The sequence below is a fragment of the Alosa alosa genome, chromosome 21 (genome assembly GCF_017589495.1).
Source record: "Alosa alosa isolate M-15738 ecotype Scorff River chromosome 21, AALO_Geno_1.1, whole genome shotgun sequence".
Lineage (NCBI taxonomy): Eukaryota > Metazoa > Chordata > Actinopteri > Clupeiformes > Clupeidae > Alosa > Alosa alosa.
The window spans coordinates 10,725,600-10,737,435 of record NC_063209.1 but is presented as its reverse complement, the minus strand read 5'-3'; the positions used below and the strand labels follow the sequence as shown (position 1 = coordinate 10,737,435).

Sequence of the window (11,836 nt, the reverse complement as noted above, 5' to 3'; positions counted from 1 at the left end):
TTAAAGCGGAGCGAGAGTGAGGCTAAACGCTCGACAATTTCCGCTTGATTATTGCAGGTAAGGGGGGGGGGGAAAATCCCCCTTTATGCAGACCAGAGTAAACCCTCGCTGCACTAATGTCAATGGAGACTTGTGGAATTTTACCGATAAATTGGTCATTATGTCTTTCTGGATTTGTTGAGGGTTTTTTGGAACATTTTGTCATAATCTGTAAGTGTTTGGGATCATTTCAAGCCTAAAAGTGTAATTTTTTAGTGTTCGGATTTGTAATAAAATAACTTAATATCAGACCATGCTGCTGCCAGTTACTGTCCCGTTGTTTGCATGCTAGCTAGCCTCTTAGCTAAGGTAACATTTTAAACGGAGAAGTGTAATTTCTTTGAAATGACAACTAGCTGAATAACATTACTGACATTAGTTAAAGTGGATAGTTTATACTCAAGCAAATTTGGAACAGTATATTAAGTTTAAGCGAAGTCCTTCAACTAGTCACTTGTTAGCGCATATCTGTATTGCCATAGCTACTCCCATTCACTTGTATGGTATTTTTTGTTAGCGTTAGCTAGCTAGCTAGCTCGGTACACATGACTAATTAAATTATTTATATCATGTCCTAAAGAATGATTCATTGGTATCATACATGATTATAGACAATGATATTGTGAACACAATTATGTTTATCTGTTCTTATTGCTTATTAACCCTTAAAGGAGTACCGTCACACCGGTGTGACGGGAATGTTGGGAAATTAACATTCTAAAGAATATCTGGGTTCATTGAATTCAACATAGAATTTTAGAACCTTCAATTGTTGCGGAACTTAGAATGTTCAAAAACCTACACCTTTAAGGGTTAAGAGAGAAAGTTTATTTAGTGACGTAAGGTGACACTCCCACTTATGCAGACCGGAACCAGAGAGGGTTAAAGCGGAGCGAGAGGCGCAAACGTTCGACAATTTCCGTGTTCGATTATTGCAAGGGGGGGGGGGAAATCCCCCTTTATGCAGACCAGAGTAAACCCTCGCTGCACTAATGTCAATGGAGACTTGTGGAATTTTACCAATAAATTGGTCATTATGTCTTTCTGGATTTGTTGAGGTTTTTTTGGAAAATTTTGTCATAATCTGTAAGTGTTTGGGATAATTTCAAGCCTAAAAGTGTAATTTTTTAGTGTCCGGATTTGTAATAAAATAACTTAATATCAGACCATGCTGCTGCCAGTTACTGTCCGGTTGTTAGCATGCTAGCTAGCCTCTTAGCTAAGGTAACATTTTAAACGGAGAACTGTAATTTCTTTGAAATGACAACTAGCTGAATAACATTACTGACATTAGTTAAAGTGGATAGTTTATACTCAAGTGAATTTGCAACAGTATATTAAGTTTAAGCGAAGTCCTTCAACTACTAGTCACTTGTTAGCGCATAGCTGTATTGCCATAGCTACTCCCATCCACTTGTATAGCATTTTAAGCTAGCGTTAGGTAGCTAGCTAGCTCAGTTCACATGACTAATTAAATTATTCATATCATGTCCTAAAGAATGATTCATTGGTATCATACATGATTATAGACAATAATACTGTGAACACAATTATGTTTATCTGTTCTTATTGCTTATTAAGAGAGAAAGTTTATTTAGTGACGTAAGGTGACACTCCCACTTATGCAGACCGGAACTGTCCCGTTTTGCTCCCATAGTAACGAATTACGTTGCTCTATCTTGCTAGTAATCAAGGATCTTTGCCGGAACTGTCCCATTTTGCTCCCATAGTAACGAATTACCAGAGACCAAAGATTCTAGAACAGAGCAAGATAGATCAGTTACGTCATAGGCATGAAGTACGCTCTGAGCCCGACAGGGCGCCATTTTGGTAAGCTCAGCGCAACATTTCATATACAGTTCCAATTCTATGAGCCCACCTGAACAGCTGTTTTTAACGTTGCCAGCTGTTTTTTTTTTTACTCGGTAATGAACTGCAAGAACTGACAGTGTGAAAGGCCTGATTTATCTTTTTCCAAGTTTACACTGAATAAGGATAGGTAAATAGGCCTATTATTTAGACAGAAGTATTGCACTGGTAAATAGATCACATAAATTCCCATTGAGAGACTATAGCCTACTGATAAGCTAGCTAGCAGGCAAACTAACTTAGCTAACGTTATATTATCACCATTGTTCTTTTTTCTACCTGTAGGCTATACGTTAACCCTTTGTTCACGGCCTGCTTAAACACAGAGCATAAGCATAGGCTATTATTATCAATCACTAATAAGGTCAAGATTTCACTCAAGCCCGTCTGATGTAACTTAAATAAATGCAAATAGTTGGCCTAGGCTAAACACAACCGTGCTTGACACTAATTATTATCGTTTCCATGCAGTCAAAAACTCCCAAATTGTCCTGCTTGCCTATGTGAAATGCATATGACCACAGAAGTTCGTTTTAAAAATCATTAGCCTATATACAGGCTGGAGCCAAATTAAAACATGTCTTTGTAAATTAGGCTACGTTTAATTAAAAAGTGTTTCTTGCGTGCGTTCATTCTCTCATTCCCTCTCCAAAATGTTCCTGTTGGCTGGCCAAGTGCATGAACCCAGCATCGGTGCCCGCGTCACATGAAACACAATTGAGACAATAGATTGACCATATTGTACAACTGCAAAGCCTTATCATAGGCATGTTATATTCATGACATGAAAAGTGGAACTTATAGAACGAAAATGAGAAATTGCGCAGTCGGCTAAACGTTTTAAACTTGCGCAAAACTGATGAACCCAGCATCGGTGCGTCGCATAAATTAAAACACAAATTGAAGCCCCACAGCTTGACCATTGGACAATCCTACCACAAAACCTTTCCATAGGCATGCAACGTTTATGACATAAAAATTGGAATATGAACGCATTTCATCACACCTGACAAATAAACAGGGCTGTGGCCGCGATTTGACTGATTTATTGAGCTCTCAGCGCAGTGCTGACTTGCGCGTCTTTGATGAGCGTATACAGAGGAAAGCCCTCTAATCGGACGGGCAAGACTGACAAGGAGGCCAGCCCGTGGCTACGCGTAGCCTATGTCAAACAGGTGCTTTAATCTCTTCGACCTCCACAAATTAAGCTACAGTTAATTCCGTAGTCGTTTGAATAAGTTTGCGATTGACAACGCGACTGACAACGTTGTGATAAATAGGCATTCTAACTTTTGCAAAGTCAACTTGAATGCATCAATTTTGAACAAAGTTGTGTAGTCTACACCGCGCCAGTTGTAGTCTGCATGAAGTTCTTGCACAAGCCACCGTTTTGATTTCTGTAGGGGAGATGCGGGCTGAACCCGCTTGAGGGAGAGAGGTGCAGGGAGAGAATGGGTGCTCTACACTACGCACATCTTTATGAAATAATGTAGCCTAGACTAATCCATATTTTAAATATTTTAAAAACAATCATGGAAACCATGTCAATAGGCTAGACAGATATTGTGAGTAGGCCTAATGCAGGAATGGACGTTAGAGTTATTCAGTAACTATAACGAATTACTGAAATTTAAATTGTAATGTGTTACCTTTAGACTAATTCGTTTCCCAATAAAGTAACGAAATTACAGTAACACGTTACCCCCAACACTGGCCTATTGAACTTTGGTGGAATGATGGACAGATGTCAGTGCCCTAGCCTAATTTACCCTCGGAAATAATTCTACATTGTCTTTATACAATATACTTAACTGGTCTAGACATGGTGTGGTCCATTGGGTTTCACGTAATTTCAACATACAGCTTTACAGAATAAATATTGTTAACATGTTAGGATCAGCGCCATAGGATTCCCACGGTAGCCAGCGTCTGTGACGACACCTGAGCTTACCAAAATGGCGCCCATAGAGTCATAGAACGTACTTCAACATATCCAACGTATTCTCCTGCCAGTAATCTATCTTGCTCTGTTCTAGAATCTTTGCCAGAGACGGTTGATAAAGCTAACTACTGGAAGAAACTGGAATCCATGCATTTCCACTGAATTATTTTTGGAATCTGATCCCTTATCATACTCGTTGCTTGACTTATCGTGACTAAATTCAAGATGGCTGCAAACATTAAACTTTGTGAAGATACTGTCTGTATAAATCGTCTTGTAAGTAAACTACCAGTGCTTTTTCAAAGTTCTCAATGTCTCGTTTTAAATGTCAGGGCCCTCGGAAGTCTACCAATGAAGTGTGGAGATACGTTGAGCCTCGTAAATGGGTGTAAAACAGTGATTTATTTTTCATGGCTAGCCCGATGCCGAAGCACCACTACTGAAAAAGCTGTAGGTAGCATCGGCTAACTAGCGCCAGATTTTGGAGTGCAGGGGACAAGTCGAGATGGGCTATGAGACATACGTTCACACTCGGTATCATGTTTCAATACACTTTAGGTCAATATCACACCGGAATTCTCCTTTAACTTCTGTGAACAGACCACTGTGTCGTCCATTATCCCTTACCTATCAAACTGTGACGAGAAATTAAGATACACCGTATGGATGACAGGGACTGTTACATCAATCATTACATTACAGGAGTGTGTATAAACAGCGGGAGTATTACAAAATAAAAGAATAATTATATGAACGCCTGATTCCCTATCGGTTGCTCTGAGTTCTATTAGTTGTCAGTTACCAGTATGTGGAGTGGATTGCAGGAGAATCGAGCAACGCATCTTTGCTAGGCTGACTCTTTGTAAAGTGTGGACATGTCTTTGAATCGGCTATTACTTCGAACGGCAACAGTCACCAGGAGTAAGTTAACATATTTATTTTGATGGGATTTTTTTAAATGTTAACAGCAAAGTACCTCGTAAATGAATAACATAGACTGCTGCCATTATTAAAGTTGTCCTCGGGATTGACCTTTGCTTAGCACTGACAGCTGGCTAACTGTAACTTAGTTGTTGCCCAACAAATTTCTTCCAACGTGTAACAGTGACTTGATATTTAATAATTTGTAGACTGAATATAACAATACATTTGCTGTTTTACTATGTTTAAAGGACCACCGTTTGCTGGACTCTTAGGTTCATTGATAAATGATGATGAACATAGCTGGTAGCTACCTAGCTAGCTCGCTAGCACAAATAAGATGCTGGTTAACGTTAGTAAGTCTTGTTGTAAAGACAACAAATTGTGTGCAAACGTTAGTTAGCAGGTAGCTAAATCCACCTTTCCTTTATAACTAAATGCTGGTTGGTTATCCAGGAGGGCTAAAATAGTTAAGCAAATTCTGGTGCTTCTCCCGGGAAGTTTCGTTTTTTTTGTTTGTTTGTTTTGTTACTGGCTTGCTGCTTCTTGCCTCTCTGACCTTGCAACAATTTGGTTGTTTTGCTGGTAAAGTCATTTGTGTGTGATGTAGCGATACGTCTGCAAGTAATGGATTGTATCCACACGGAGGGGACATTTGGCTAAATCAGACAGCATAGGTTCTACTTCAGGCAAACGATACCTTGCTCACCTGAGAGACAACACTGTGACATGTTGGAAAAAGTAAAAATGAACTGAAAATAATTCTGAACTTTCTTTTGCAGCTGTTACTAGATCTGCCTTCACTTCCTCTAAACAGGACACAGCAAATCCCAACTGGGTTCGCGTGGGACTTGCTTTCGCAAGCTCTGGCATCCTATGGGGCTTGGTAATGATACACTGATCATGAACAATGTGTTTCATGGCCACAATTAAAGGCACAGTTCATCCATGGTAACTGCATCACTACTATAAAGAAAAGTCTGCACATTAATCACTCCCAAGCTAATCGGTGTGCAGACCTGTCTTTATAGTAGTGATGCAGTTACCATGGATGAACTGTACCTTTTAATTGTTACTACTTTTGTTTTGGCCCAGCACCCAGTTCAAACTCTTAACTACATCACTACTACCACAGATGGTGATGGAAAACTGACTTTACGTTTCCTCTCTCTCTCTCTCTCTCTCTCTCTGTTCCAGCTTTTCAGTCAGCACAGCATAGATGTACAGGAGTACAAAGCCAGCCAGGGAATTGAATGACATGTCCTACAAATGTAAGTATGCAATTAGCCACCATTAGATTTGTAACTGACCATACACACCGCCTTGGGTTGTATCCTCTACTGGTCAGCTGAAGCTGGCTGGACAGGAGTATCAGATTGACACGTCACTTACCATGTTTAACTTTAGTAGGCACAATCTGCAATACTTGTATGTACTACTAAGACCTTAGTCAGCAGCAAAACACATATAGCACCTGGTTTCAATACTGTCTCTGGAGTCCCTCCCTTGGTGCAGTCATGTCATGAGAATGTTTTGTTTTATTGTTTAGTTTTACTTGCAGTTCTCCTCACTTATATAGTCTGAATTTTTAGCCTGCTATATGAATACAGAGCTGCTACAGAGCTGCTATGATAGATAGATAGATAGATGGATAGATAGATAGATACTTTATTGATCCCCAAGGGAAAATTCAAGGAAGAATCTACAGATTTAATATCCAATAGGGATACTCCGGACTAAAAACAACCTATGGTCTATTTTTGGTAATGAACTAGTTCAAACTTTCGTTTAAGAGCAAAATTACATTAATTGGTGGAGTTTTGAGCAAGACCGTTTTTTTTTATAATAGCTTATAGTGGAAGCTCTGGGGGCAAGCTCTCACATAAAAAAAAAAATATATATATATATTTTATATCACTGACAATGCTCAAAATATAATTACACTTTTGTGGTAGTGTGATGATGGTCCCTACAGCATTGTAAAATAGCATTTGTTTTTTGATGTGCTAGCTTGCCCTCATGTGCTTTCACTATATAAGCCATTCATTGCAAATGCAACCAACAGCAGGTTTGCTCAAAACTACACCAATTAATGTAATTTTGCTCTCAAATGTAAATTTGAACATGTTATCTTCCGTAAATAGACCCTAGGTTGTTATAACTCCGGAGTAGTACCATAGCAATTTACAGGGTTCCCACTCAGTATGGAAAATCTGGAAAAGTATGGAATTTGATTTGAATACTTTCCAGGTCTGGATAAGTATGGGAAAAAGAAACAAGGGTATGGAGAAATATTTGTTTCCAGACTATTGCATCACTTCACTCGGGTCATAATGAACCATTCCTACTGTTGTGTAGCTTAACTGTCAGTCCACATCATCAAGATACAATTGAATGGGGGTCCTCAAAAAAAATCTCTCCCACAAGGGGACTCTGGTACCAAAACCAAATCGAGAACCCCTGTTCTATGCATGTGCCCTATACCACTGTGCACTGGTATGTTTGCGTAGCTCTGCCATTTTTGGCTAAAACACTGGTAGACTTTTTTGATTTTGTAAAAGTTACCAAGACATGGATACTGCATTATCTGATAAACTGTTATTGCAAACAAATAATACTGTTTACGGTGATTTCTGAGGCAGCAGTGCACTAGTCTCCAACATATGTAGGCTATTCTGTATCTACAGAGAACTAAAAATGTGAGTGCACCTTCCAACACAGCACTTCCCCAACAAAAAGTATCCAACAATGGGCAAGTGTTTTCTGAGGGCTAACAAGTTAATAACTAGAAAAGCATTTCCTAAAGGAAATACAGTGCATGAAAATGCAAAAAATATGATGTAAAATATCATACAGAGTAAAAACAAACTATATTGGTTGCTAGGTAGATGAGGTTTAATATAGATGTAATTGGAATGACTGAACAGTTAAATAGGTGGATAGTTTAAATGGTTAAATTATTTGCTAGGTAGATGAGGTTTAATATAGTTGGAATAACTGAACAGTTAAATAGGTGGATAGTTTAAATGGTTAAATTATTTGCTAGGTATGAGGTTTAATATAGTTGGAATGACTGAACAGTTAAATTAAGGTTTTGCTCCTCCGTTCTAATGTTACGTCACCGTTTGTTTACAACTAGAGTGGTAGGCAAGAATGGTAGGCAAGGCACTGCAGAGTTGGGTTGCATAGGATACACATAGTTACAAATAATAAAAATTGACCGGGATGCCGACCACTTGTGTAGGCCCTAACAGTTGGTTTTACAATAAGGAGCAAAAAGGCGACGAACGACCGTTTAGCCTACCTATCCTCATGGTTGTGGAGGATGATCTTTGATCTTTGGTCTTTTATTCTCAAGATGGCCTAATGGTGTAGCCTAGGCTAATGTCTACGAAGACGTAGGCTAAAATACAACTATCTACAGTCATCCAAAAATGAATTGCAAGAGATAGGCTATGAAGGGAAAAAGTGCAGCATTTTAAACATGGCAAGAATATTTTTACCGGAACAGTTTTGTCTCATGAAATTCGTGCTTGTGGACATCAATCACCTATCTCCTGTCCTTCTATTTCGCGTTATCATGAGTGTCATTTGATTATATAATCACAACAAATGCTAATGAAAAGAGAATAGGCTTATGTGCTATAGCCTACAGGTCAGTTAGGCTAACTCCCGTGTGTAAAAATAAACTGATTTGATCCTATGAATTGTTTAGCGATCACACACAACAACTTAACACAGCAACCTCAAACACCATTGAACCTAGGCTACTGCTTCAGTCATGTAAGAATAGCAGTTTATGAATTATCTTTACCCGTTTAATCAAGTCCACATGACCAAAAAAACAGCATATTTAAAGGCTGAGCTAGCATAACAGCCTAATATAGCAATGGATAACTAATAAAAAGTCTCATACAATTAATCAACTTTATCACTCACATTCTGAGTTTTTCTGGGTGGTTATATATCCATGCAGATCGTCTTTGAATAAGCCATCGTTAAGTAGGTGGATAGTTTAAAAGGTTAAATTATTTGCTAGGTAGATGAGGTTTAATATACATGTAGTTGGAATGACTGAACAGTTAAATAGGTGGATAGTTTAAATGGTTAAATTATTTGCTAGGTAGATGAGGTTTAATATAGTTGGAATGACTGAACAGTTATATAGGTGGATCGTTTAAATGGTTAAATTATTTGCGAGGTAGATGAGGTTTAATATAGTTGGAATGACAAACAGTTGTGGGCAGAAGAAACAGTTGAACAGGATATATAGTCTTAACAGAGCCTGTTTGTATGCTTAAAGCCTGAGACAGAGTACAGTTTAAAAGTTAAATGTAGATAGTGTAATGGATGTTGATAGACAGAAAGTTGAATGGATGTAGATAGGCAGATTGTTTAATGGATGTTGATGGATAGTTTAATGGGTGGATGAGTGAATGGTTGGAATGGAATTAGCCCATTGGGATGTCATCAGCCTAATGTTAAAGGAGAATTCCGGTGTGATATTGACCTAAAGTGTGTTGAAACATGATACCGAGTGTGAACGTATGTCTCATAGCCCATCTTGGCTTGTCCCCTGCACTCCAAAATCTGGCGCTAGTTAGCCGATGCTACCAACAGCTTTTTCAATGGTGGTGCTTCGGCATCGGGCTAGCCATGCATCAGAAAAATCTACCGAGAAGTTTGAAAATTTGAGTATTGATAGTATTTTTTACTACCATTTTTCTCTGGAGACTCAGTCAGGACAATAGAAAATCAGGAACAGGCTTTTATTCTTTTCAATGAGGGGCCAGTACCCCTCAAAGGAGAGATACATGCTTGTGTCACCCCATTATGGATTTCACCAGTATTCTCTGACTATACAAAACAAGTCTTAACCTTAAGCAAGTTACAAACAAAGAGAAGGAGTGACCACTAGTATGAATATGCAAAATAAAGGTGTGGTGTGTGGGGATGTGGCGTGTGGGGATGTGGCCTCTTGTTGTGCGGTCACCAGGCCTGGTTACAACCTCCCCCCTTCCCTGCATGTTCTTCAGAGCCCTGGCCTCTGTTTTTACAAACGTTGACGTTTCACACCTAGTGATAAGCAAAAGGTCCCGAGCCAGGCTCTCAGTAAATTCTGATAAGACACAGGACACTCTACATACAGACAAAGACACACACATGAGATCCAACTGGGTAAATGACCATAGCTGATTTACAATACTTTCAGTATGGAAAAAGTATGGAATTTTGAAATGGAAAATGTGTAGGAACCCTGAATTTAGTGGCGCTACTAATGACAAAACAATGTCCAAACATGACTTGATGCATGTCTGTGTGTCTGAAATACGGCATGTAGTGTGAAATCAGACCGTGGCAAGCCCTCTTTAAGCCCTGTCATTGCTGAAAAGTTAGTGGGGGTCCTCCTCATAAGCACATGATTTGTTTCAGTAGACAGATCTTGGCCAGTCAATTCTCCTTTGAAGATGTCTAGACGAGTAAATGTAGTACTTTGCGCAACACCTGTGCACAACACCCATTGAATATGTTTGCGGTAGTTGTATTTGTGGAGACTTAAAGGAGCATTACGTTTTGTTATCCAAATAAAATCCTATACATCTTGTGGCCAAAATGTTTACACTGTTTTTCTTTTTCTGTCAACAGCACATTCTGGTTGATCTAAATGCTCCATGCTTTTGGTGGACTCCTGAGTGACCCTACCCCTTAACTGTATATTCCAATGGTGTTAAAATATGAATGACTGTCAATCAAATTGTGGAATAAAGACATCTATGTATTAATATCCATTGTGTGCAGTTGTAATATTATTGGTGGACTTATTTCCCAAATAGGAATGTCAAATGTTGCATTACATCCACTCTGAAGCTCTAAGCTTGCAGTTGGTAACCCACACAAACAACATTTCAATGCATTTGTTTTAAATGGCAAAATACAGTGTCCAGTGGTGGCTGTTAAGGAGTAGCTATGCATAGTACGCTATACATTAACATGTAGTTTTGTATGGTTAACGCCAACATTAGAACTTTGGACTGTGTGAGCTACCTTTGTTTCCCCTTCAACAACTGAAACTAACAGTTGAACCGTTTACTTTAGGCTCTATTTCTGGTTTGATGAGCAGACTGTTCATAAGTTACATTGCATGTTATTTGATAAAACAGCAGTGTACAGTTCCTCCTGTTTTGTGATCTTGCAGTTTTACAAATTCACTGAATTTCAACACTTTCCCAAATTTCTGATATTGCGGGGCAATATTTATGCTAAAACTCATAGACATGCACTGGTGGACTCAGTGCCTCCGTGGTTGAACAAATGTTGATAAAGTGTGTGTTCAATGCAGAGTCACCATTGCCCATGGACTTCTTACAGAAGTAAGAAGTCTTTGTGTTAATGTGAAGCGCTTTGAGTAGCTACTGGAAAATGCACTATATTACCTAAAATGCCCACTTTAGTAGTGAAATATAGAGAAAGTGTCCTATTGGCTGGCCTCCATAATGAGATAAATGTTTCAGTGTCCCCTATGATGTGCCCCTAGTGCAACTAAATTCAATAATGTGTATTAATGAATGTCGTAGTGGAGAAATAATCATCTCATCTGCACTGTACTTGTTTTTATTTTTTTAATGTTTTACATGAATATTATTTTTTTTTAAACATATCTTGCAGTGTTCAAGAAAGTGTATGTGCCCTTTTTATAACTCAAAATCACTGCAATTGTTCCTGTCCTTTTGGGCTGCAACAATTCTTATAGTACTCAGTACTTATGGTGACCATTACTTCAAAATATTTTTGCAATAAGATTAACTTAATTGTTGTACTATAGTTGTTATTGCAGTAGTCCATAAAAAGGTGTGTGTGTGGGGGGGGATTTTGCAGAGATTTTGAGAGTGGTCTGTGGTCTCTGGTTTTGAGGCTGGTTTTTAGTGGGGAAAGAACTTGTTGGGGGGGGACTGATGATCCGGGAGCAGAGGATGGACTTCACAGACACAGATAGCCTATATTATCGCTATAATCCATTAGGGCATTAAAATCAAATACTAAAATTTCAATATCAATTTATAGCCT

The 11,836-nt window shown here is 38.7% G+C and overlaps 1 protein-coding gene across 1 annotated transcript; it reads left to right on the top strand.

The window, feature by feature from the left end:
- The first annotated feature begins 4,628 nt into the window (after positions 1 to 4,628).
- Positions 4,629 to 10,556, top strand: ndufc1 (NADH:ubiquinone oxidoreductase subunit C1). The gene is made up of 4 exons (XM_048231534.1): positions 4,629 to 4,771; positions 5,554 to 5,657; positions 5,969 to 6,042; positions 10,418 to 10,556. Exons 1-3 carry the CDS (start codon positions 4,726 to 4,728, stop codon positions 6,026 to 6,028), a joined length of 210 nt encoding a protein of 69 aa, XP_048087491.1. The 5' UTR covers positions 4,629 to 4,725; the 3' UTR covers positions 6,029 to 6,042; positions 10,418 to 10,556.
- Positions 10,557 to 11,836: the final 1,280 nt, after the last annotated feature.